General features: G+C 34.6%; 2 protein-coding genes across 3 annotated transcripts in view; one reads left to right on the top strand and one right to left on the bottom strand.

Moving 5' to 3' along the window:
* LOC145279633 (monocarboxylate transporter 2-like) overlaps positions 1-11,403 on the top strand; it is a 160,751-nt gene extending 149,348 nt beyond the window's left edge. For both annotated transcript variants that reach the window (XM_080130856.1, XM_080130855.1), the window contains exon 5: positions 10,808-11,403. In XM_080130856.1, coding sequence (XP_079986982.1) covers positions 10,808-10,968 — 161 coding nt within the window. In that variant the 3' untranslated portion in view covers positions 10,969-11,403. The remainder of the gene's footprint in view (positions 1-10,807) is intronic.
* LOC145279634 (uncharacterized) overlaps positions 1-13,227 on the bottom strand; it is a 32,468-nt gene extending 19,241 nt beyond the window's left edge. Inside the window, exon 1 of the mRNA XM_080130857.1 lies at positions 12,398-13,227. The gene's annotated coding sequence lies outside the window, so the exon portion shown is untranslated. The remainder of the gene's footprint in view (positions 1-12,397) is intronic.
* Between the last annotated feature and the right edge of the window lie 14,658 nt (positions 13,228-27,885).

Below are 27,885 nucleotides of genomic sequence, written 5' to 3'. Positions count from 1 at the left end.
TCTTCTGAAATTAAACAATTCAAAAGCTAATATGATTTGTTGCAGTTATTCATAGTACATTAATTTGTTTAGAAGTATTTGTATTTAAGTTTAAATATTAGGTTTAAGTATTTGTATTTAAGTTTAAATTTGTATTTAAGTCAAGTACAAGAACAAAGATAAAAACATGTGTGGACATTTTGTATTATTTTAATTATTTGGACTATCTTGAGTGTTCTTCACAAAGTTTGAATTGATGTAACATCTGACTTTATTTAAATGTTATTTACGGATCAAATAGCAAACAGAATCCTGAACAGAAGCATGTGCTCTATCCCAGCTATCATCAATGGACCTGAGGTAATCTCGTCAGCATCAGACAAAGCCAAACTCTTTGCCAAGAACTTTGCAGTTAATTCTTCCCTTTGCGACCAAGGCCGCCAACCCCCAATATTTCCTCCTGTATCAGAAAACACGCTATGTGATATACGTATATCTGTACGTGATGTTGCCAAGCTAATCAAAAACCTTGATTCCAGTAAAGCAACTGGCCCTGACGGTATTCCAATTATAGTACTCAAAAAACTTCAACCTGAACTAGCGCCCATACTTACAAAACTGTTTAAACGTTGTCTTAAGGAGAATAGTTTCCCATCTCCCTGGAAAATCTCATCAGTATGCCCTGTATTTAAGAATTCAGGTGATCGCTCATCCCCCTCTCAGTACAGGCCAATAAGTCTCCTGTGCGTCATGAGTAAGTTGCTGGAATCTGTGTTAAATACAGAAGTAATCAACCATCTCAACAAAAATAGCCTTCTTAGTGACACTCAATATGGTTTCCGTTCTTCTAGATCTACAGCAGATGTGCTTACAGCTATATCTCATAAGATTAGCGAATCTCTCGACGAAGGCAACCTTTCTAGGGCAATTGCTCTTGACATATCTAAGGCCTTTGATAGGGTATGGCATAAAGGTTTACTTCACAAGATCTCTAGCTATGGTATAGCTGGAAATATCTTCTCAATTATTAAATCATTTCTTTCTGATAGGTTTATAAGAGTAGTAGTTGAGGGGCAAAAATTAGAAGCTCACAGTATTAATGCTGGAGTCCCTCAGGGGTCATCCTGGGCCCAACTCTCTTCCTGATCTACATTAATGATCTTCCAAATCACATCCTTACATCATTTGTAGACATTTATGCTGATGACACTACCATTTATGGTAGCACATCTAAGGCAGTAAACGACCAAGTTCTCTCCAATTCTCTCCGATTCTCTCTCCTCTGATCTTGAGCACGTAGTACAATGGGGAAAGGAATGGCTGGTTACTTTTAATGCATCTAAAACCAAGCTTCTCTCTTTACATCATCAACATTCTGATCCACATCTGGCATCAATTGAAATGAATGGCTCTCGTCTTCAGGAGGCCTCAAGTTTTGACAAGCTTCTGGGCTTGACCGTTACTCCTGATCTAGAATGGAACACATACATCAAATCTGTTGCCAAGGCTGCTGGAAAAATGGTGGGATCTTTCTATCAATTCTTTCTGCAATTCTCTATCTATATAAGAGCCAGGTACGTCCAGGAAAGGATGGAATACTGGGCAGGAGCTGCTAGAAAGGACTTGTCCTGCCTTGATAGGGTTCAAAATAGACTTCGTAGCCTCGTAGGAGATGTCCTTTTCTCTTCCTCATCTTGTTTGTTAACATCACAACGTTTCGGCTGTTTTGCCCTCCGGCCTTCATCAGGTGTTTTGTATCGAACTGGGGAACCGTTTGTTAGGAGTCTCGAACCCAACCCTTTATTATTATTACGGGGGTACCAGCTAGGCTCTGGGACATAGTTGCTGTTATAGAGAGAGAAAACCTTGAATAACAACATAGGTTTAACATTAACAAAAAAACAACAGTATTCCAAAAAAACAACTAAGAATTGTCCAAGTGACATATGGTGGAGTGGTCCTAGACGTTGTATCAAAGTTTACAGTTACCCAAAGGTGCTGAGTTCAATCCTGAACGAAGGCAGTGAAAAAGTAGCATTCAAAACAGAGAATCAGCAACTATGTCCCATAGCCTAGCTGGAGTCCAAACACGGTACCCCCGTAATAATAATAAAGGGTTGGGTTCGAGACTCCTAACAAACGGTTCCCCAGTTCGATACAAAACACCTGATGAAGGCCGGAGGGCAAAACGGCCGAAACGTTGTGACATTAACAAACAAGATGAGGAAGTCAGTCCTACAATCTCAATCAATTTGTCAATGATGTATCGTTATTTTCATGGAAAGTGTTCGACTGAGCTTCACTCTATGGTCCATCCTTGCCAAACTTTCACAAGAAATACTCGTCTAGCTGAAAATACTATCAATAATTATTTTTTTCTAAATTGAAGTTGTTTTTTTTTGTGGTACAAAATTTAAAAAATATTTTTAGATACATCATAAAAAATAAAAATAAATATATTTTTTTTAATGATTAAAAACTAAAAATATATGCTTGACAACTTTTTGAATAAATATATCAGAATTATTTGCTAAAATATGTTCAGCATGCTAATTTTCTTGTGGAACCCCAACACTGTTATATACACAGGTTATCTTCCCTTATTAACCACTCTTCAGTTAATAATGCTGTTTTATTCTTGTTCTTTTATGTCTTGTCTACTTACTGCAGTTCTGTAATTTAATCCTCAACAGTTTGCCTTTAACGCTTTCACAAGTAAAAAAAATATAAAGATGTTTTGGTTGTTTTTGTTTTACGGCATATCAACCCTTTTCAAGTTATTTAATGCTGAATCCAAAGATTTTGAAGAAAAATTTTTTAATAGAATATATTTGTTGTTTTCAAGTCGGTTTCTATTTAACCCATAGTTGGAACCCTGACAGGTACTACCACTCGGGGTCAGAGTGGACCTGGGAGCAATGGCAATTAAAGGGTGGTTCCACACTCCCCAAAGCCCACAAGCTGGGGCTTCACCACTGGATATAAAAAGTTTGTCAGAAGACTGATCAAAACCAAGAAAATTATCTCACAAAAAAAAAAAAAACAGAAGTTTCATCGCATTCTTAACAAAGAAATTTCGAAATAATAATGAAAAACTTTTATAAATATTATGTATTGAGAAAGTATTTCAGATTAGTGAAATGCAAATATTTCAAGTTTAAACAGATAAAAGAGCAAAAATTGATGACTTTGTTATGCATTTAAAAAGACAGCATAATTTCGGGGAAATTATAGATAATCTTATAAAAGACATAATTATCTGTGAAATAACAGACACATACTTAAGCAAAATCTTATTACAACACAATTTGTCACTGGAAAAAGGGAATCAGTAGAACGAGAGATATTAAAATCAGAAATATAAAGAAACAAAAAAAAACTGGGCATAGTATTCATAAATACAGACTGTAAAAATATAATATTCATAAATAAAGACTGTAAAAATATGATATTCATAAATACAGACTATAAAAATATAATATTCATAAATAAAGACTGTAAAAATATGATATTCATAAATACAGACTATAAAAATATAATATTCATAAATAAAGACTGTAAAAATATGATATTCATAAATATAGAATATAAAAATATAATATTCATAAATAAAGACTGTAAAAATATGATATTCATAAATACAGAATAAAAATATGATATTCATAAATACAGACTGTAAAAATATGATATTCATAAATACAGACTATAAAAATATAATATTCATAAATAAAGACTGTAAAAATATGATATTCATAAATACAGACTATAAAAATATAATATTCATAAATAAAGACTGTAAAAATATGATATTCATAAATACAGACTATAAAAATATAATATTCATAAATAAAGACTGTAAAAATATGATATTCATAAATACAGAATATAAAAATATAATATTCATAAATAAAGACTGTAAAAATATAAATATGAGAATCTTGACCCAAAAGAAATATAATGAAACTCAGAATAAACAAAAAAAATACATAATTTGGTTGTTTTGTTTTACGTCATATCAACTCTTTTGGGGTTATTTAATGCTAAATCTGGTTATTATTGTAAAAGGTTTTATGCTTCAAGTTCTTTATATCTTCAAATATTTATCGATTGTTTTTAGTTTGGTTGTTTTGTAGAGGAAAAATGTTGGTTTTGGCTTTGAAAAACATGATTGAGTTTTGCAAAGGGAAAAGGAAAAAAAATAACATCACTGTTTGGTGAAATTTAGGTCAAGAAGCCGGTATCTTTAGAATCAGCAATTTGTCACTGGAAAAATATATGACAGTGGAAGTAGTGGAATGATAGATATTAAAATAAAAAATAATAAACTCAAAGGAATCAGAAAAATGTGACATAATGTTCATAAAAAAAAAACCAGAAATATAAATAGAAGAATCTTTATTTAAAAGAAATATAACAGAACTTAAAATGAACAAAAAAATTACATAAGTAACTGCTATTGCAGACGTTCACGCAAAGAAGGCATCATGTCCAGCATTTCCCATGATTTGCATCAAATGATCTAAAAAGGCAAAAAAGGAAAAATACTACAAAAAAAAAAAACACATCTGTATTTCTGTGTTTTATAAATAATAACAGCGACAAAATAAACAAACTAAAATGGATTTGAAATCTGATTCTGGTGTGGTCATCAGCAAACATAACATATAAAATTACAAATATGATATTGTATCAAAAGCAAATCCGACTCCAGAACTAAATGACCAGAAAGGAAATATAATAAAAAGAATATCAAATGTAGAAACAGATATAAACAAACTGCTAACAAAATATGAAAACTGCTTTGGTGAAATCGGCAATCTACCATACACATATCACATTGCATCAGGATTAGCAAAAGTATATACCCACCAAAAAACGTTCGTATTAAAATAAAGCAAAAATAAACATAAAATAGGCAAAATATAAAAACAACAAATATTAATAATACCTACTGTAAACATGTGCTGCATGTTTTGCTGATGTATGTGAATGACAGATGTTGCAGTTATGGATGCTTGGCCAAAGGAAAAGGGGGAGGGGCGCACAGAGCTGAAAATATCTCAAAGTTAGACCACCCAAGAGATGTTCTATTTGTTTGAAAAACTAAATGCCTCATTTAATGGGAAAGTCATGCTAAGATTGGCCTTTGTGTGAAAAATAATTTTCTGAGATCATCTCCAGATAAAACCTGTATGAACAGAGACAGTATAGACAGTCTTCAGTAGATGTCTAGAGCAGCCAACCTCTGAGCAAACGAACAGTGACCTTTAACAAAGGGACAGAACTAGTCAAGAGTAAAGAGATTTCAAGAGAATAGAAGGAGAGGCTATCATAGGAACAGGAGGAGAAAAAGTGGACATGAATGTTTGGGGAGGAAGTCGTTTTTTGGGAGAACTACTGAGCATGTGAATCATTGTGCCTCTCCTGACCTGGGTAAATCCCTTGAGGGTTCTTCGTCAAAGGACTCTGTAATGGAATTTAGGTCTGTTGGTTAGGGTTAGGGTTAGATCTACAAGTCTGCCATTTAATATTTGGGAAGGGAGTACCACTTATCTAAACTAATAAACATTGTTATTGTTTATAAATTAAAGAGAGTAGAAAGTGGATCTTGAGTTTACTTTTCGCAGCTGCGTAACTCTCACCTTATTTTGTCTTTTAGTCTTCACATTCGGGAGCGATGTTTTCTGGGTCAGAATTTATTCCATCTAACACTTATCAGTGGCAAGTTTTTGACCTTGAACTAGTATTTTTTTAGCTCCTTACATAAAGTGGCTTCACACCTTGTCTGGAGCGATTTCCATAAAAAGTAAAATGGACTTGTGTTGTTTGTTTGCAATGCGAATGCTTCGTTGCAACATTGAATGGATAGATCACTGAACAATCTTAGCTTGGCACAACGTGCATGACGATCATGGCATCGAATTTACACTGCTATATTCACAATACAAATGAACCAATGAATGAGTTGATTCACATGTAATAAACAAGAAAGCAAATGAAAAACTAAAGTTGTATTCAGATTCAAGGAATTTGAACAAAACTATTTGAAGAGATCATTGTAAAGATTCCACTGCAGAAGAAATCTTTGCAGAAGTAAAAAGTACACAATATTTTTTCCAAACGTTATGCATCAAATCGAATCTAGAACATTAATATAACATGCAAAATTTAGAATTCCTCTAATAATCATGTTCATAGACGACAAAATTTTAATTACATCATTTTAAAAGTATTTTTAAAGCAATAAGACCTGAAAAATTGTGAAAAAGCTAACCACACCTGAATCGCATTTAGTTATTACATAAGAAGGTCGATATGTTTCTTTGTTTTTATTTTTATTACATTTCCACCCCAAACAAGGCACAGTGCCACTTTGATGTAGGGGGCTATTATCAGGGACATAAGTGGCAAGGATACTAGGGAGTTGAGCAGTAAGATGTTTGTTTGCATTACACTTGAACTTCTGCATGTCAGTACAGTTGGGGAAACAGGAACCTGGAAGGAAATTCCAAAGTCTAGCAATTCTGGGGAAGAAATTATTGGAGTAGAAGTCTTTCTTACATCTAGGGATCTCTACTTTGCTGTTTGTCAGGTTTGTCGCAGTATTTACATTGATGGGATACAAGGGATTGTAGTTCGTCGGAGCATCTATTATTAAAATACTTGTAAAACAGCAGAGCGATGCAGTATTTCATCTGTTGGACAGTGGTTGAAGCTTAGATGCCAGTTTGGGACCTATCAAGTTGGCAACTTTCTTTTGAGCCCTGTCTAAGAGGGAGAGACTAGTAGCAGATTCATCAGCCCAAATGTGACAACAATACTCCATACATAAGCGAATGGTAGCCTTGAAGAGGTACAGGATACTTTCAGGCACACCTAACTTTCTAACACAGTAGAGAGAGTCCACCTTCTTTGCAGCAGCCTTGGCAATGCCCTCAATGTATCTGATCCAACTTCCTGTTCCCTGTGAACATTAAACTGAGGAGTTTGAACAAAATACTTTCAGGTAATGTATTTTTAGCGATCATAGCAATTGGAGGTTGAGAAGGTTTTTTTGTAATTATTGAAGGAAACGAGTTCAGTCTTGGCAGCATTGAACATTACCATCCATTTTTGTCCTCATTTTCACCACAGACTGGAGGTCTTCCTTTAGAGTTTCCGCCATTGCCTTGAATATGTGTTCATTCATTTTCCCCTCGTGCCTGTTATAGAGCATAGTGTCGCCAGCAAATATGCCCATCTCAGAGACAATTTTATCATGGAGGTCGTTTATGAATATCAGGAATAATAAAGGTCCAAGGATCGACCCCTGAAGTACACCCGCATTTATATCATATTGTTTTGACATACACCCATCGAGGACAACCTGGATTTTTCTCTCATTTAAGAAGGATTTAATAATGTTAAGTATTCATCTAGTAATACCATAGGATCTGATTTTTATGAGAAAACTATCGTGCTATACCCTATCAAAAGCCTTAGATATATCTAGGGCCACTACCTTCTTCCCTGCCTTCCAGTGTATGGTATATAGGTTCAGAGATTACAATTAGCATATCTGCAGTAGAACAGGCTTGCCTAAATCCATATTGATAGCCGGACAGAAGTTTAGCAATTGTAAGTTGATGGACTAGAGCTTAATTAATTATAGACTTAAATATTTTGGTGAAAAGAGGAAGGGGACTAATGGGACGATAATTTAATGGGTCAGTTCTTTCACCAGAATTCTTGTAAACTGGTACCACAGAAGCAGTTTTCCAACAATCAGGGAAGCAAGATTTGTTAAGGCATTTGTTGAAAACTTTGGAGAGAACTTGAGCAACCTCAGCAGAGCATTTTTTTAATAGTAAGCCGGGATGAGATCAGATCTACATGCTTTTGAGGTGTCTAGATTTTTTAAGATATCATATATTTGAGAAGAGGTGATTTTCAGATCATCTACTATGGTTTCTGTGTGCAAAGGAAAATCAGGGAGTGGTTTGTTGGGTCCAAATTAGAGTTTGAGGCAAACTGACGGGCAAGCATACTAGCTTTCTCGGTTGCCGTGCAAACAACTGGGGGAATTGTTGATTGCCCATTGTTTACTACATTGTTTTTTTCAGATTTTTCAGAAATCGCAAATTCCTAACTTCTACGCTTCAATGTGTTTTTTGGTGGTAAACAATGAATCACAGCAAAACTCTGTAGACAATGCATGAAGAGGTGAACGTCATGATGGCCGATGCAGAAATGGCACTGGTCATACACTCAAAGCAAGACCTGTATTCATTTGCATTTGTGCAAGTCTCGTATGATATAAAAAAGACTGAATTTGCTTGTATGAACAGTATTTTGCTTCAGAGTTGGATGGAATGCTGTGCGTTGTTGGTTTCAGAAGGAGAAGGGGATGAAATAGAAGATGACCAAACAAAAAACTCAATGCCTCAATGTATCTATTCCAACTCATGCTCCCTGTGAGCATTAAGCGAATGAGTTTGAGCAAAGTACTTTCGCGTAATGTATCATTAGCCATGGTTATTCATGGTTGAGAAGATTTCTTGTAGTTATTAAAGGAAACGAGCTTAGTTTTGTCAGCATTGAATGTTACCATCCATTTTTGTTCCCATTCCACTCCGGACTTTCTCTTAGGTTTCCGCCATTGCCTTAGATATGTATTCATTCATTTTTCCTTTGTGTCTGTTATAGAGCATGATGTTGTCAATAAATAAACCCATCTCGATTTTATCAGGGAGGTCATTTATGAATATCAGGAATAATAAAGATCTAAAGATCGATCCCTGAAGTATACCCACATTTGTGCATATTCTGGGTTACTCACAGGCCAAATCAAGGCGTTTGGTTAATCAAGGATGAATTGAATAAAACAGACACATGTTAAGTGCTTTTTTCTTTTCCTTTTCTTTTATATATTTTACCATATTTATTATTTATGTTTTAAAAGAAATGAATAATTGAATAGTTTGTTTTAATATTGTTGTGAGTATCCTTTTTCTGAAATCGAATCTCTTGTTGCCAAGTTGTTGTGGCCCTTAACGGTAACTAAGGAATAACACAAACATGGATATGTGTTAGAAAGATAAAGTATGTTCAAACAAAATATACAATTAGCAACAGTTGTAGCACATTTTGGCAAGATAGTGTGCTGTGAAGATACACAGATCACACCAAGAATTGTGCCTCTTGGTCTATTTCTACAGTTAGGAAGAGTTCATCTGTAGTAGATGGGTGATTGCCCACAAGAAATACTTAATTAATTTGTTGGAAAAAATAAATAAAACAAATTGCTTTACTTCTCACCCTCTGTATCCCTCACTCTTTTCTACCTACTATGGGAGTGGAACTTGTCTTTAATGTTAATTTTATTTTTCTGGAAAAGCCAGCAAAACTTATTCTAAGTAGAGAGTTATTATTCTTATCTATTTAAGCTGAGGTGCAAAATACTTGGTTTAGTGATTACTCTTCTTGGTATGAGTGATCCACAGACGTTGTCAAATCATCCATCTAGGACCGTCGGGTTCTCAACTTTTTGTTTTACTCATGGACCCCTTTTCCCTTCTTTTTATCTTGGTGGATCCCTTCATAACTATTGGTCATAAGACAATCTTCTATTTTTCACTCATATAAATTTTGAGTTTTTAATAATCAAAGAAACAATATATAATTAAGCTTTATTTTTAAATGAAAACTAATTTAATGCAAATAAAGTATTCTACAACAACTATAATAATTATGATAAGTTTTGTTATGTTTTGCCTGTGGACCCCCAGAAATATTCCATGGAATCCTAGGGTCCATGTGGACCCCGGTTGAGAAACCCTGATCTAGGAGATGGAAAACTGATGTAAAACCTATGCTACTGCTCTCATATGCAAGCCCATTTTACTTTCAATCATTTGAGCTTTATTATTCCTAATATTCATAAAGGACTTCCCTGATTAAATTGTGTCCGAGACGGGTATATTTGCTGATGACACCACACTTCATACCAGATATCTGGTAAACACAAATATACATCTACCCAAGGTGATGTCCGAAACCATAGAAAATGACTTCCAGTTTATATTTAACTGGGATGTAAAAGGATGACAAAATTTAATGCTACTACGACTAAACTTTTTTTTTTAACAGGTACAAAAAAACCTTATCAATCATTGATTGGTATGACTAATAACATTAACTTGAGTGTTTATAATTCAAACTTCTCGGCCTTACATTCACAGGCAATATAAACTGAAACAAATGGAAGATATTATCAAAGCTGTTGCAAAGAAGGTAGCCTCTTTGTATCTCATGAGAAAACTTCTCACACCTGCCAATGTCCCATATCTTTATAAAGACACCGTTTGCCCATACATGAAGTATTGTTACCATGTCTAGGCTGGTGCATCTACCACTTGTCTCTCCCTCTTAGACAGGGTTCAAAAAAGAGTCTCCAATTCCTGTCCCCTCATCACAATATTTCACCGCTGTGCCTGTTTTACAAGTACTTTAATAGAATGTGCTCTGACGAACTCATAGCAGAGTTTGAAATTCTCTCCCCATTTCCTATTTTCCTGTCTGTCCTAACATTCAGAAATTCAAATGTAATGCAAACAGACATCTTGCTGCTCAATTCCCTACTTAGTGTGTCTCTGTAGGCATGGTTCCTAATAGTAGCCCCTTACATATCAGTGGCAAGGTGCCTTGTTTGGAGTGAATAAGAGAAGAAAGCAAAAAGTTCTGGTTTTTAGAAGAATTATGTTGTTGGTTTGTTATCCAATTTGTTCTCTTTTTTTTTATTGCATCCATTTTCTTTTTTGATATAAAACATTTTAATTTTTCATTCCAGGAAAAATTACAGATATATATGGAAGCTATGATTTGTCATTGATGCTGGATTGTTTTGTCAGCATCATATCTGGAAGTGTGATACTCTTGGTGCCATCTGTTTTATTTTGGAAGAAGAAGTGTGGTAAGGGTGAGGAATCGACAGTGTCAGCAGAAATTTGATTTGCAGACTTTGTTTTAGTAAAACATCATCATATCTTCCATGATCGTAGTTCTCGTGTTAGTGCTTAGAAATCCCAACGATGGTTTCTGATTTTTTAATGTTCAAAATAATTTTTAAAACATCCGCCATTTTGTTTTGTTAGAATTTCAAACAAACAAAGCTATTGGATTTGAATGCATTATCATCGTGCCAATTAACGTTACGATTTTTTATTGTAACTCGTTAAAAAAAAATTTCCTGTTTGATGGCATATCGGACAAAAAAGAATAAATATTCCCCCTCTTTCCCAAAAAAAAAAAAAAAAAAAAAAAAAAAAAAAAAAACGAATCAGAAAAGGCAAAGAAACCATTTTATTTTTGATGTGGCTGTCTTTTATGTCAACAAATATAGTAATGATACCACCGCCACTTTCTAATGAAAATCTCCAAACCAAATGAGTTGTATTTTTGTTTTATTTTTTATCATACAATCATAAAATTTCTATACATAAAAAATATCTTAAAAAGTTTTTACCACTGCCGATGAAGTTAGATTGTATATATTCATCCACTTCAGACATTTAATTCATACAGATTACAATTTATGTATGACAAATTAAGGCATGACAAGTCATGTATTTGGAAAAACAATGACAAATCGATTTACATTATATGCATTTATAGAAAACAGTTTTCGAGTTTAAAGTTCACCCAGACATGATTTTCTTAAAATAATTCATAAAGATGGATATTTTGAAACAATTTTGATTTTTGGCTTTATGGCATGTCAAACTGTTTGGTCATTTAATGCCAAATTTAGTTATTTGGATATAGTTTCTTAATCTTTTGAGTTTTGAATTCACGATGTACATTCATTTCACTTTGCCAGTTTACTGCTACTTCTTTATACATGTGATATTTAGGTACGTTGTTCAAGCAACCTGACATTCTTATATCAAGGACAACAAGAAGCAACTAATTTTAATTTAGACGAACTGCAATGCTGTGTTTTTTTATACTAATAATCTTTAAACAATAAACATGGAGAATATTTTAAAAAAAATACAAGTTAAACATAAAAAGAAACAAATATTCCTTTAAGTTAAAAGAAAAGAAATATTTTACTTTTTGTAAATGTTTTATATTTTATTTTTAAAATAGTAAATGTTTACCAAATTTTACCTTACCTACCATTTTAACTTACTGGAACTTTTTATTTTTGATTCATTTTAAAAAAATATATTTCTCTTAGAAAAAAAAAAAAATAATAAATAAAATAAACAAAACAAAACTAAAACCAGCATGCCATTTAAATTAAAATCGGTTGCTTCTTGCTACTCTTTGCATAAAACTCCCAGGTTAATCAAATGACGTGCCTAAATTGTTGGTTAATTAATTAGTTAATTAATAATCTTTGATAATTAATTATGAATTAAATAAAAAAACATACCTTGTTAGTTTCAAATAAAATTCATACTGAAAGTTATATTGACAAAATGATAAATCAATTAACACATATGTTTTAGTTCTACACACACAAATACGAAGAAAGACACGTCTGTTTTTATTTACATCTTGATACAAAGCGAGAGTACAATATTCGTTTACATAAAAACAAAGAGGAGTAACTCTAAGTTACTCAATGCTATGACACGTCAGCTAAACCCAGACAAAAGGGAGGCAACTCCTTACATACTCCAAGGGACAAAACTTGTAGTCTTCACAGTATTAAAAACCAGACTAAAATTGACAAATATCCAGCATAAATATCATATAAATACATTCAGTCGGAGCCATTTGTCGTGCCGTAATTTGTTGTACATGATCAGAAAACACCCAATTACAGAAGATGTTTGGAAAATCAATAGCATACGTTCAGGATTATGTTCTTTATTGTGCAAAAGAACATTTTTGCGTAATGATTTCTTTAAGCTAATTCATCCACTTGGTTTTTGTTCTGATCATATTATTATTGATCATATTTATTATTATTGATCATATTTATTAACCTGCGTTTGAACTATTATAGTCTGTTACATGAAATATGAAGGGCCAACGTTCACAGGATGCCGGTTGGATTCCTACATTACCAATCATGATGCTCAGATCTTTCTTTTGAACCTCAAGGCTTTTATATTTGTTTGATATCAATTTTTCATGGTCTTGTTAGTATATGTGGCAACACCAGGCCCAGGCTTATTTTACCTGTGATATGTAAAAATAACAGTGCATCATTTTACACGTTAGATGTTTATAATAAATGATCACTGTTTATTTCAATTGCCTAAAAATCAGAAACCAAGCGTTTCTGGATTAATATATATATATATATATATATATATACACATACACATATGTATGTATAGAACATAATCCAAGAGTTATGTCATCGGATTTCCAAATAACATGTATGTTCATCTCTTTTTGTCCATAGAATCTATATAATAATTTTTGTAAATATGGAAGACTGTTTTTGTTGTATGGAATTACATCCACAGACATGCATTCACTTTTCTTTTATCAATTATTTTCAATAAAGAATATCAAATTAAAATAAATTATAAGAGAGAAACAAATTTTGGAAATGGCAGGGAGGTTTCTTTGGCACAATCAGTCAACGTGTTTGACTTAAATGAAAGGTAAGTAGTTTAAAGTCCACCAGACATAATTTTCTTTATATTTTGTGAAAATAATTTATAAAGATGGATATTCAAAATAATGCTGGTTGTTTGTTTTGATTTGTGGCATATCAACCATTTTTGATGATTTAGTGACAAATTCAGTTCTTTGGATATAGTTTCCTAATGGTGCAGAATATCATTTATGAAGATAAGGAAAAGAGTTTGGCCTAAAAAGGATCCTCGAGACATACCAACTTTGATGCTATATACTTCTGACTCTTATAAAAACTTGTGTATCGAGGTACATATTGGGACATATATTTCAGGAACTCAAAACAAAGATGATAATGACATTTATAACAAAGAGAAACATTTATATTTTGGGTACATCATGACGACTGTGATGATAATTCTTTTATATTATAATACAGAGCTGAGACATTTATACAGTTCTTGTTAACATATGGAGGGATACACTTCACTTATGATGGAGGAGGGGACACATTATTTAAAAGGGGGTTATACAATGTTCATTTAAGATGACGATGAAAACACATTTACCTTTTCAGTTGGTGAAATGATGACACGAAGACTGACAGTTACGAAATATTAGATGATTTCTTTATTCATCAGCTGGTCGATTGATGACAGGAATTCAAGCTTGTATAGCTACATGGTCTCTCTTCTACCCTTCGCCTCTAAGGGCATCAGCTCCCACTCTGGCCCTCTCTCTCTGGCTGTGAGTGTGACTCTAACCTCGAACCCTCATCTCATTATATTGAGAATCTCCTTTGTTTATGACGTCAGAGGCCTGCTGTCAACCAACGTGACTTTATCATGTTTCAATCCATCCATGCCCTTGCACATGTAGTTACACATCTCTGATAAACTAAAGAAATCTGTAAATTAAATTGTATCTTTGTTACATTACATTTTCAACTTTGTTATTGTCTATTCTTTTAACTTTTTAACTAAGTACGGCATAATCACGTTGACACACTGGTTCCCGCTGGATTACCAAAGTTGAGCAATGTTTAACCTGGTCAGTACTAAATGGGTGACCATTTGGAACTTCCAGGTGCTGTATGTGCTCTCCGCTTATCTCAGCATTGTTTCCAATTGTTCTGAACTTTTCCTTGCCATTGGACTCAAACAGTGCCAATTCAAGAGAGATGTGGTTGGGGATTATGCAACCCTTGCCTCGCAATTACACATGCAGCTGCTCCTACAAGGGGTATCATTTGTCTTTCGAGGCTGAACAGAGTCATCGGATTCTTTTAACTGGCATTTTTAATATCCAGTTATTTCTAAAAGAATGGACAATCGCTCTATCTCTGACATAAATAATACGCAGTTATTTCAAAAAGAATTAACAATCGACTGCATTCCTAGGATTTCAATCATCCATTAGCTTTTAACACTTGCGTACAGGGTTCGATTCTAGCCTTTTCCTAATATCATTTTTACTTATCTAGTCTACCTTACAAAACTACTAGCAGACTGCCTGACATTGCCGGTTGCGAAATATACTTTAATATGATATTTTAATTTGTGCAAGTTACTTATTATTATTGAGCCAATTCTCTATTGATTATTGTATTGTACCTAATATATAGAAGTGGCTGCCCAGTCATAAAATACACATAAGTAGACAAAAAATTAAAAATAACATTGTAAACGATATAAATGTATATTTGTGCATGCGTATAAGAGCACTTTAAGTCAACTTATGTTGCCAAGTATTAATTTTTCTTCAATTTTAACCCCTTAGCAGCTATTTTTACTGGCTAAAGACCAAATCGAATTTGTTCCACAAGTCCAAATCCCCTATTTATGAAGTTCGTAGACCAACCATTGACAGAGGGGTTTGGTAGAGATCGTTCCTCAGACAGACAGATGGAGGTCACTTTAATCTATATATAGATCAGAGACAAAGAATTTGATGGCTGATAGGACATTTCCAGACATTCCATGAAACAAGATACCACGAGTCTGCTTTCCAACCAACTAAAGCATGGTCATCTTCTAGTCTAATGTAAACAAATACTTTTTTAGTCCTTTTTGATAATGAATTTCTATGAAGTAATCTTCTGTCCATTCAACCCATTGTTTCTGTTCGTCACATACAGGTGATAATTATCCAAATGATGATCTCTAACCTTTATCATCGAGTGGCCTTGATAAGCTGTGAGCCATCAATAAAAAAATTAGTTATTGTTGCACTTAAAATATGCAATAAATAAAGAATAACAAATATATAGCAAAAATAATAGCAATAGCTGTGCTACAGCTATTAGTGATAATAATATCAATTTATGTAATTGTAGAATAATAAAAAATTGCCCATTACTGAATAACTGTCTAACAGCTAATGTTATATACAAATCAATAGTAAATATAATTTGAAATGTATAATTATTATTATATGATCTTCAGGAGTTTAAAAAAAAAAATAGAAAGAGTAATATATTTTCTAATTATATAATGAAACAAAATAAAAAATATAATATTAATGGGCAAATCTTAATATTAATGTCCCCATACAATATAAATAGAAACTGTACATCTCTATAAAGTTAACTCTACCAGACCTGAGATACCAAACCTAATTTGCTCCTATGCCTGGCCTCCTGGTAAAAATTGTGAAAAAAAAAAAATTTAAACGCGTTAGTAATTTTTTGCTTTTCATCTACCACCAATATTCAGCGTTTGTGTGCCAGTCCACCCAACAGGTAGAGTCCACCTTGATGCACGGGTACTTTCTGCAGTCAGTGCAGCAGAACCTTTCTTCACCTTCTTTTGGGGGTTGTTTTTGTCATATACTCCTGGTTGCTGTCTGTTGTATCTCAGGTGTTTCTCCATGCACCCAGCACAGATGTGGTCAGATCAGGTGCCACAATTGGGTGGCTATTTTTAGCGCCCTGACAACACAAAAACGTGGTTGAAAAAATACTGGTTTAGCGGTAACTCGGTGTATAGCATTTTCGGAAGTTACCAGTATATCGGTAACTCAGTTTGGTAGGGTTCAGAATGTGTTTATAAACTAATTAACTGATCATTATGAATTTTGCAGCATAGCTACTTAGTGTAAAGGTCATAATGCGAGCTAAATTTAGTTTATTTTGGTTTTATGTAAAGAGATTAAATGTAATTTGTAAAAAATTCAACTCTGATATTTTATTAAAGTAAGTACCAGACATCAATCAGTAAATAATAAATAAAACAGTAGATGTATGTATTTGTGTTTAACCGATAAAATCTTAAACTACTGGTCACATAACACTGAAATTATCAGGAAATAATAATCATACACCAAGGATGATTTATAATGAGTAAAATCTTTGTTTGGATGGATGAATAACGTATACAGAAATATTGGCAAGTTGAAATGCAAAAATGTTCACTTCAATTTGCTGACATAATTTTATTAGTTATATACATGCACAAATTTTTATTTTATTTTTTTTTTTTACACTGATCACCACTTATCAAGGCACTCAGGGATAAGGGTTATTGCAAGTACATTACGTTAGTGTGGAGATTTGATGAAGTGTTTAATTAAGGGGGCGGTTCATTCGGAATTTGTTAACATTGGACTTGAAGACATCCAAGTTGTAGTCCGGAGGGAAGCAGGCAGACAGAACAGAGTTCCACAGGCGTGCATTTCTAAGAAAGAAGCTTTGTTCATGGAATCCGCGTTTTGATTTAGGCACAGATATAGAGGGGGGGAAATTTTTCACAGTGGATTCAGCTAGACGGGTGTTTTTCGTGAAAGATTGGCGAGGGGGGGGGGACCAGAGATTGGAGTTCAGACGAGCACCTGCCATTGAAATAACGATAAAACAAGGATAGGTTCGCAACGTCTCTTCTGTGGGAGAGAGGTTGCAGGGAAGAGAAAAAGGCATCCCCCACTAAGCCTATTTTGTACTCTGTCAAGGCAGGATAGCAGCTCCTGCCCAGATGTGGCAGCAGTACTCCATCTTTGGACGTACTTGGCTTTTATATAGATAGAGGATTGCATCAGTAGTGAGATATCTTCTGGAGCGGTAGAAGGATCCCACCATTTTTCCAGCGACCTTGGCAACTGACTTGATGTATGTGTTCCATTTCAGACCAGGAGTAAAGGTCAAGCCCAGAAGCTTATCAAAACATGGAGCTTCCCCTAGACGAGAGCCATCCATTTCAATTGATGCCAGATGGGGATTAGAGCGTTGATGATGTAAAGATAGGAGCTTGGTTTTAGATGTATAAAAAGTAACCAGCCACCTCTTCCCCCAATGTACCACACGCTCTAGATCAGAGGAGAGAGAATCAGAGAGAACCTTGTCATTTAAGGCCTTTGATGTGTTGCCGTAGATGGTCGTGTCATAAGCATAGATGTCAACGAATGATTTACGTATGTGTTTTGGGAGATCATTGATGTACCTATTTACTATGCCTCCCCACGGGACAGAGTTAGACACCAGGGTCGTTTTTTAACGTGGAGAAAAGGTACAAAAATAAAAATTGTCTCAGTCGTGAAGGACCTCTCCTCCACCGAAAGAGAACAAGAAACTGAAGTGCAGCATCCGAAGAACAGACACTACACCTCGATCTTATCCCGATGGGCCCAGGATGGACCCCTGAGGGAATCCAGCATTAATACTGTGGGCCTCTGATTTCTGCCCATCAACCACTACTCTTATGAGCCTATCAGAGAGAAATGATTTAATTAACATTTCCAGTTATACTGTAGCTGGAAATCTTGTGAAGTTGGTCCTTATGCCATACCTTATCGAAGGCCTTTGATATATCAAGAGCAACTGCCCTAGAAAGGAAGTCTTCGTTGAGAGATTCACTAATCCTGTGAGATATAACCGTTAGCACATCTGCTGTAGATCTGGCAGAACGGAAACCATATTGCATGTCACTAAGATTATTTCTGCTGAGGTGGTTGACTACTTATCTATTTAATATGGATTCCATCAACTTACTCATGACACACAGGAGACTTATTGGTCTGTACTGAGACGGAGATGACTTATCACCTGAATTCTTAAATACAGGGCATACTAATGAGGTTTTCCAGGGTGTGGGGAAGCACTTCTCCTTAAGGCAACGCTTAAATAGTGTTGTAATTTTTTTTTTAATTACATTTTCACCCCAAACAAGGCACATTGCCACTGTGGTGTAGAGGACTACTATCAGGGGCAACAACTACTGGTGTACTATGTAGGGATTTGGGCAGCAAGATGTTGGTTCACGTTACACTTGAACTTCTGCACGTCAGTACAGTTAGGGAAGCAAGGACCTGGAATGGAATTCCAAAGTCTAGCAGTTCTGGGGAAGAAACTACTGGAGTAGAAAGATCTTTTACATTTATGAATCTCTACTGTGTGGGGGTGGGATTTAGCTGCCGGTTGTGTTTGTCGAGAGTGTTTATGTCGTGGGGGCACAAGTGCTTGCAGTTCGTCAGAGCATTACCATTAAAATACTTGTAGAACAGGCAGAGGGATGCAATATTTCGTCGATGGAACAGAGGCTGAAGCTTAGATGACAGTTCAGGGCCTATCAGATTGGCGACTCCTTTGAACCTTGTCTAGGAGCGAGAGACTATTAGCAGATGCACCAGCCCAAATATGACAGCAATACTCTATACATGGGCGAATGGTGGCCTTATAGAGGTACAGGATACTTTCGGGTGTTAGTAGTTGTCTAGCACAGTAGAGAGAGCCTACCTTCTTCGCAGCGGCTCTGGCAATGCCTTCAATGTAATTGTTCCAACTCAAGTTTCCTGTGAACGTTAGGCCAAGGAATTTGAAAGATGTACTCTCAGATAAAGAGTCATTGCTATTGGTGGTAGAGAAGGTTTCTTGTAATTATTGAAGGAAACAAGTTTAGTCTTGGCAGCATTGAATGTGACCATCCATTTTTGTCCCCATTCCGTTACAGATTGGAGATCATTCTCTAGTGTTTCTGTCATTTCTTTTATGTGTTCATTTGTTTTCCTGTCATATCTGTTATAGAGTGTGGTGTCATCAGCATATATACCCATCTCAGAGGCAATTTTGTCGGGGAGGTCATTTATGAATATCAGGAACAATTGAGGTCCAAGGATAGAACCCTGGGGCACCCTCGCATTTATATCATATTGTTTAGATGTACGACCATCGAGGACAACCTGGATTTTTCTCTTATCTAAGAAGGATTTTATTATATTAAGTATTCTACCAGTGATACCGTATGATCTAATCTTCCTGAGGAGACCCTCATGCCATACCCTGTCAAAAGCCTTAGATATATCTAGAGCTATCGCTCTGCCCTCCCCTGCTTTGTCCAGTGAATGGTATATACGTTCCGAGATTACAGTTAGGATGTCTGCTGTGGAACGGGCTTGTCTAAATCCATATTGTTGGTCAGTCAGAAGTTTAGCATCTGTAAGGTGATGGACTAGAGCACGGTTAATTAAGGTCTCAAATATTTTGGCAAAAAATGGGAGGAGGCTAATGGGGGGGGGTAATAATTTACTGGGTCAGTTCTTTCGCCAGAATTCTTGAATACTTGTACCACAGAAGCAGTTTTCCAACAGCCCGGAAAGCAAGATTCATTTAGACATTTGTTGTAGAGTTTGGAGAGAACTGGAGCTACTTCAGCTGAGCACTTTTTTTAATAGCACAGCTGGGATGAGATCGGGTCCACATGCTTTTGAAGTATCAAGGTTTTTTATGATAGCATGCACCTGAGCAAGGGTGATTTTCAGATCGTCTAGCATGGCGTCTGTCCGCAAAGGAAAGTCAGGTAGGGGTGGTTGAAAGGGTCCAGTGTGAAGTTGGAGGCAAACCGACTGGCAAGCATGTTAGCCTTCTTGGTTGCTGAGCAAACAACCTCATGACTGTTGGTTATTGGGGGAATTGTTGATTGCCCATTATTACACTGTTGTAGATTTTCCAGAAGTTACGAGTTCATAATTTTTGTGATTCGACGCGTTTTTTATTGGTTTCAGTAAATTCTCTCTTAGCTGTCGCTATTTCTTTGTTACAGTTACTTCTATATACTTCTGTCTGTTTGAACTGAACTTATGTCGATTAAATCTGCAGTATGCATGCTGCCTTTGAGCAATGGCAGTTGCGCAAGTAGAAGTAAACCATTGGGGAGAGTGGGGCTTGCTATAAAATTTCCGCATCGTAACATGAGCTTCAATTGCAGTTTTGAACCATTCAGTGGTCTCATTTGCACACTGTTCAGCAGGAAGAAAAAAAATATTTCCCCATGGGGCATCTCTGATGGCTTCCCAGTCAGCCTTTTTTAATATCTCGTTTTGAGCACTGGCTCTTCAGTTTTGGCTCTAGAGTTTAGGGCGATTTCAACCATTATCATTGCATGATCAGCGTTCCCAAGTCGGCTGTTTGCATTCGTTATACAATCATCGGGAACTATGGTCAGAAACAGATCTAGAAGTGATGCATGTTGTTTTTGCTGGTCAGGGAAACGGGTTGGAAACGTAACCAATTGTGATTGTGAGTGGGATATAGAGAAGCTATGTGTTGTGCTGCGTCTGTGTAAGTAGAGAATCCAAGCCAATTTTTGTGGTGGACATTAAAGTTATCAAATACATGTACTTGTGCGCTAGTGTCTAGGGAGAGTGCTGTGTCTATGCTGTCAGAGACTTTGTTTATTATGGTGCAGTCCAGAGTCAAGGAAGAGCGATAGAGAAAACAAAAGTATGGGGGCAATTTCTGGTTGAAGCTTTTTCAGCATTATACTTGGAATGCCATCAGGGCCAGTTGCTTTACTGGAATCAAGGTTCTTTACAACCTCACGCACAGATATTTGTATGTTGCATAGCGTGTTGTTTGTTATAGAAGGAAATACAGGGAGTTGATAGCCTTCGTTGCATAGGGTACAATTAGCTGCAAAGTTCCTGGCAAATAATTTGGCCTTGTCTGATTCTGATGAGATGACCTCAGGTCCATTGATGATTGGGATAGAACGCACGCTTCTGTTCAGGATCTTGTTTGCTATTTGCCAAAACTGGTAGGAACCAAGCCGCTGCTCAGCTACTTTGGATTTAACGGACTGAGAATATAGCTCTCTTGCATGTTTTATTACTCTTTTACAGTGGTTGCTGGCAGTCCTGAAAGCAGCTTTAGTCTCAGTGCATCTATTACGTTGGTAGCTATGGAAAAAGTGATTTCTGTGCGCAATGGCAGCAGCACATTCTGGGAAGAACCATGGCTGGCTGTTAGGTTTTTATTGGAATTTTTTTGGATGGTACGAATTGGTCTATGCCTACAATTAACCATTCGGTCAGATCTGATACTATGGAGCACACATTTTATGTCAGTCGGGTTAACTCAAATGAAGTGCTAAATGTTTTGATTTTGATTTTGGCAGATGGCACAAAAGTTGTTTTTTTTCAACTTTTGAAATCAGTACTCATAATATTCAACAGAGAATTGGCTCTAGTAACAAATACAAAATCTACATGAATTAAAATATATGAAAGTCAAGCGCCCCCTCCCCCCTGCTAGTAAATATCAAAATATTTAAGATTTGTATTGAATTTGATCCATGGCCAGTAGACCTCAATTAAGTAAAATTCCCTAACTTTCAAATTCTTAAAATTCTGATGTTTCCGTAATCAAATTACTTCCTTCATTTTTAAACATTTCTAAAAATTCAAATTATGCGATGGATTTTTATCAAATTTGGAATAAGGATTCTAGACATAAGGTTTAGTAGCACATTATATCTTGGTTTTAATCCCCACAAGGGGACAAAAATAATTTGTGCAAAACTATTATAGAAATATACATTCATGTATTTACTCGATGTTGCATGGCAGTAAAAGAAAAAAATTATGAACTTGTTTATTACAAAAAAAAAAAAAAAAAACTGGAGTTAATTTTTGTTTTTAGTAAATAGAAATATTCAGAAAGTTTGTTTTAGTATTTAATATTAACGAATTAATAGTAAAAAAAAACAATAATGGTTTGTAAAAATTGTAGAGATGAGAAACATACAGATACACTTGAAGTCATAATTTAATTAAAATACATTTATTTGTTTAAGAAAACAAGGAAGATAACTCAGTATAATTGCTCATGCTAACTTCCCTTTAATGTTTCATTGAGTAAGGGAAAATATATCCACTCTTCTGAACCAGAATAAACATTTTCAGGAATTAAAAAAGGGCTGAAACAAAATAATAGTCATGCCAATTAAAGTGGAATGAGAAAACAAAAACAATAGGCTAGTCTTTATCAAGTGGATATATTTTAGATGGAGTGTTATTTAGGCGAGGAAAAAAAAATCACGCCTAAATAGAAAATTGTCTAAAATATATCTAATAAAGATAATAGTATGTGTTTGGCATTGAATCTGAAAACACACCCAATGTTCACAATTAATCTGTGGTGTATGTTACCATGGGTTTATTCCCTGTGGGGCTACATCAGTTTTCTTCAAATCCAATCTTGACAAATGTCAAATTGTTCTCATAAGTAAATAAACTTTTGTTCATTCCATTTATTTTCAATCCTCTCATAATATTCTTCCTCGTTCATCTGACATTCACTTGGATAACTTGTGACCCACCCAAAAATAAACAAAAAAATTATACCATGTACACAACACAAAAATTCCATAAAAATTGATTAACATGCAATGCGCTTTAGCTTATTTACATTTATAGAACGAAATCAGTATATTCCTTTAAGGTCAAATGCTGACATTGTATGTTCAGGGCTTTAATGTAATCTCATTTGTACTTTAAAGAGAGTCCCAGATGTAAAGTGGTAATTAAGGGTTTCTTCCATACTTCCAAGGAACACGATTTAGTCTTAACACAATGTCTATGCCTCTTCAAATCCTACAAGATTCTACAAAACCCACATCCTAGCACACATAGTAGCAGAGTTAAGGAAATGATATGCTGTGTAGCCCAAAATAAAATGTGTCTTTTTTGTTGCAGATGAGAGCCCTGCAAGGATCAGGAATTAACTAGTTTGCCAAAGAAATAAAATTAAAATATTCATTTATTTTTACGGTGGGGTGGGGGTGGGGAGATCCATAGTTATTTTTCCCTTTTATTGAAATAAAAAAATGGTTTTGTGAAAAGCAAAACAAATTGCAAGTAAACAAACAAGCAATGCTGAGGTTATAAAGTTAATACATCAAAGTAAACAATTTCTTTGCAAAGCTTTCGGCTAAACACTCTTTACATAGGGAGAATATTAATAAATCAATTAATGAAACAGTTGGTGAGATAAACTTGTTCAGAGAAGTTTAATCTAAAAAAAAAACAAAAAAACATGCAAACACAGCAATGCCTACTGGAAAGAACTTGAATGCCTACTAGACCTTATCTTCAAGTGTTCAAGGGGTTTGTCAGGACAACCTGGCATGAGGATACTTTTCCCTAGAAGTAAACCCTAACTAAATATTTAAAATCACATAGTATTCACACCCCAAAAAAGATCTCGCTACGGCTAACCCACACTGGCTTTTACGAGGAATGGTGCACCTTCCTCCAAGAGATGTTACCTCAAGTAACAGCTTGAAGCTGGGTACTCCAGACTAGATGAATTCTTGTCTTGAATCCAGTAAGACCAAGAGACCACAAGAAAATATGCTATAATATATTTAAATGGTCGATTTGGAGAGGAATATTATGTCCTCAACTTTATTACTAGCGCAGTGTTTAAGAGGCAAATGAGATATTCGAATATCTATGTATCTCATAAAGAAACCAAGTGTTAGCCCCAGGAAGGGGGCTCCCTTGATTTTTTGAGAACTTCGACTGAAACAAGAAAAACAGTAATAATAGGAGCAACTGAACTCAAGATAATTTAAAAATCTACCTGGCAAATATACCCAATGAATTAAGTGCAAATGAGATACAAATAATTGTACTTAAAGGGACAGTTAGAATCTTTAAAAAAAAAAAAAAAAAAAAAAAAAAAAAAACCCTCTCGATTGGAACGTATGAAATAGCAAGTGAATACCCTATTCTCAAAACAAAATAAGAAAATTGAAGAATTTAAATGCCTACCAAGCACCGAGTGTTTAAAGCCTCTGTACAGAGGTTTGCCAGGACAACCTGGCATAAGGATACTTTTCCATACAAACCCTGAGTAAATATTCAAAACTAACAAGACCCATGCAAATTCCACGGAATGAGAAATATATTTAATCAACAAATGTTTTGATAAAGCTTATATTTCTCTGAATAGCACAAAAAATTAGATTTTTGGATAGAAAAACTAATAACATGCAGCATCTGTAAATTTTACATTTCTATGAAAATAGTGTCCATTTTTTTTTTAATATGGAAATCACTTCAGACAAGGTATATGAAGTCAATGTAAGGAGGTATAAAAAAATAAAAACTACTTTAAGGTCAAAAACTTGGCAATAAGTGTTAAATGGAATAGATTCTGACCTAGAAAACAGAAATTTTTCCTTTTGTCAGAATCATAACTCATGGAATACGAGAACAAAAGAACAAAATAGTAGAAGTGAGAGTTACAAGGTTGATCCTAATGAAATAAATTAAAAAGTACTAATAAATACTCAGAAAGTTATAGTGTGCTACATAGTTCAATATAAATACTAAAACCACATTGTAAGAGATAATCTTTTACTCCTTCAATCTAGCACCTCTTGACAGGCAATGTTCTATTTTGCTCTGTTTCTGTCTAATTATTATTTTTTAAATAACATACTGCATGTTGAAATCACGAATTTCTGACACTATCACAGCAATGACCATATATTATGATATTCAAAACTGGTTTCATTACGGGGAGGTCACTCACTTGTCCAGGATTGCCAGATTGGCCTTTTTAAAGCTAACTTTTGCGAATTTGGCCTTTTCTGAAGCAGGTTGGCTCTTTTCAAAACGTAACGTACAAACTAAGGAAGGAACGAGCAGAATATTGTACACATTACTACATATAATTTTTTTAAAATCATATTATCTTTAAGGTTTGCCATATCATTTTAAACTCAATACTAAGTCTACTTAATAGCTGATCATCACTCAGCATATGTGCTACTTTTTGGAGTTGTCTTACTCTCCGTCTAAGTTTACATTGTCCCATTTCCCACTATGTAATGGTCAGTCATACTCGACTTAATCTCTCCACATATTATAGCTTTTCAGTGTTTAACCTCACCTTTAGTGGATAAGTTTCACCTTTTCTATAGTTTTCCATATTTACATGGTATCTTATATACACAGTTCTTAGTCAACATTTTTTCATAGGAAATTTGACTTGCACAAGATGTTTCTGTAATCAAATCACTTCCGAATACTGCCCTAATGTCATATGGATTAAATATTTAAAAAAAAGTTCTGACAAACCCTTCATGTAATGTATACAAACAAGATGAGAACAGTAGTCCAAAGTATCTAATAATATGAATAATCAATCCTTATCTCAAAAATTCATGTAATGTCCGAAACAGTTTTGTGCCTTAACAAAGACATATTTATTCCATAGATAGGATCCTGACAAATATAATCACTCAAGAGTGGACCTGGAAGTACTAAATACATTCTGGCCATTGAAAAGGTGAATTGTTATTGTGTAAGCAAGATAGACAAAGTGAGGTTATCACAAAAAAAAAAAAAATAAAAATAAATAAAATATTTGTCACAAAGTTTATCAAAGCAGAAACATTTGAAAATTAATTTGATAAATTTTAAATAAATTAGCATCATCTGAAATTAGGATAAAAAAAAAAAATTGATAGAAAACTTAAATCTTGTGTAGGAACCATATTAGACCTTTTGATAGATATATTTTATCTACATACACCACACCTATAGACAACACAGTTCTTTTTTGGACTAGAGTGCTCTACCATCAACTTGAATATTTGAGTTCATTTGCTGGCAGCATACATCCACCAAGTTAGTTCCCCATAACCCTGGTAGCATGAGTTTTGCCTGTTAGCCTTTGCCAAAGGGAAGCGCATGATTTTAGTCAACACTACTTATTTTGTATATTCACAGCTGACCTCTATATCTGCAGGCTGCTTCCTTATCTACAAATTGAGGAGCTTGTGGATAAGAGTTTTTCATCTCCACATCACAATGATACAATCATCTAACAAAGACACCATGTTTTTTTTTTTCCTAATGATCTTCTCCAGAGTGATATCTGTTTAGAATCTGTCTTGACTTAAATCCTTTGTATGTCAGTCAACAAGTTGAAAGAAATGGCCTGACATGAGTATTACAAGTAAAGGTATCTTACAGAGAAAATTACTGGCACACATGATACTGATGGCCTTGCAATTTTGCTTATTCAACTCCAATAGAATTCCTATTACACTGCCTGGAAGAAATGATAAATTGCATTGGGCTTTTTGTTAAGCAAAACAAAGCACATTACATTGAACAAACATGCAAATATCTCTTAAAGTGAGACTTGTCTAAACAAAAAATGTCGAATTCACCATTTTTGTTCATTAAGTTGTAAAGCAAAATTACACATTTTTTTTGTAGTCTTCACAGTAAAAGGTGCAAATCAGGATAAAGAAAAGAAAAGTGATCTAGAAGTAAAATCTTATCAAGATGAAACAAGACTTCTTTGAAGCAATTGTTACATCAGTTGATACTTGTGCAGATTTTGAACCCAACATATGTAAACATTCTCTCCACTTTGCATGGAACATGACAAACCACCAGGTTATACCGAGCATCACCAATGATTTTATCTTAACGGTACGAAAAAAAAAAAAAAAAAAAAAAAAAAAAAACTACCATAATTGTTTTATTCACTCAATGTTTCATGACAAACATTTTATGCAGGGGAGGGGAGGGAATTTACCATGACCATTTTTTCTTTTTGTATTTTTGTGGGTAGGTGTTTTAAAAGGTTTTTAAAAAGGTTCAAAGAAACAATTTTTTATTTTTCAAGTATTTTTGTTCAAAGAAAATTGCAAATGAAGCTTTTAATAAAAAGTTCAATGAAAACATTTTTTTTCTTTTTGTCAGAATTTTAAAAGGTTTATGCACCTCCTGCCGCATTCGCTTACGGAGCCTCTCTTTGCAATGATGTATCTAATGCCACATGTAATGCAATTCTTTTGGGATCCGATTAAGTTCTTAATTTGACCCACAAAAATTATCGGGTGTCTACAGTTGTCTAACATTGATAAATTCATAGTACTGTTAGTCTCCATGTAATATCAAGATTTATCTAAAAATAATCTGTTTGTTGCCATGCATTGTGATGCCTTACATCAGATTACAAGGACACCCGAGCGGTTGACCGGGCCAAGATCAAAGTGTATCTGTTCTTCAGATCCTACACTTCAATTTCTT

Source organism: Euprymna scolopes, chromosome 7, assembly GCF_053919585.1.
Source record: "Euprymna scolopes isolate OS-2025 chromosome 7, ASM5391958v1, whole genome shotgun sequence".
Lineage (NCBI taxonomy): Eukaryota > Metazoa > Mollusca > Cephalopoda > Sepiida > Sepiolidae > Euprymna > Euprymna scolopes.
Note: the sequence above shows the minus strand (reverse complement) of the source record. Positions and strands in the feature narration are given on the sequence as shown.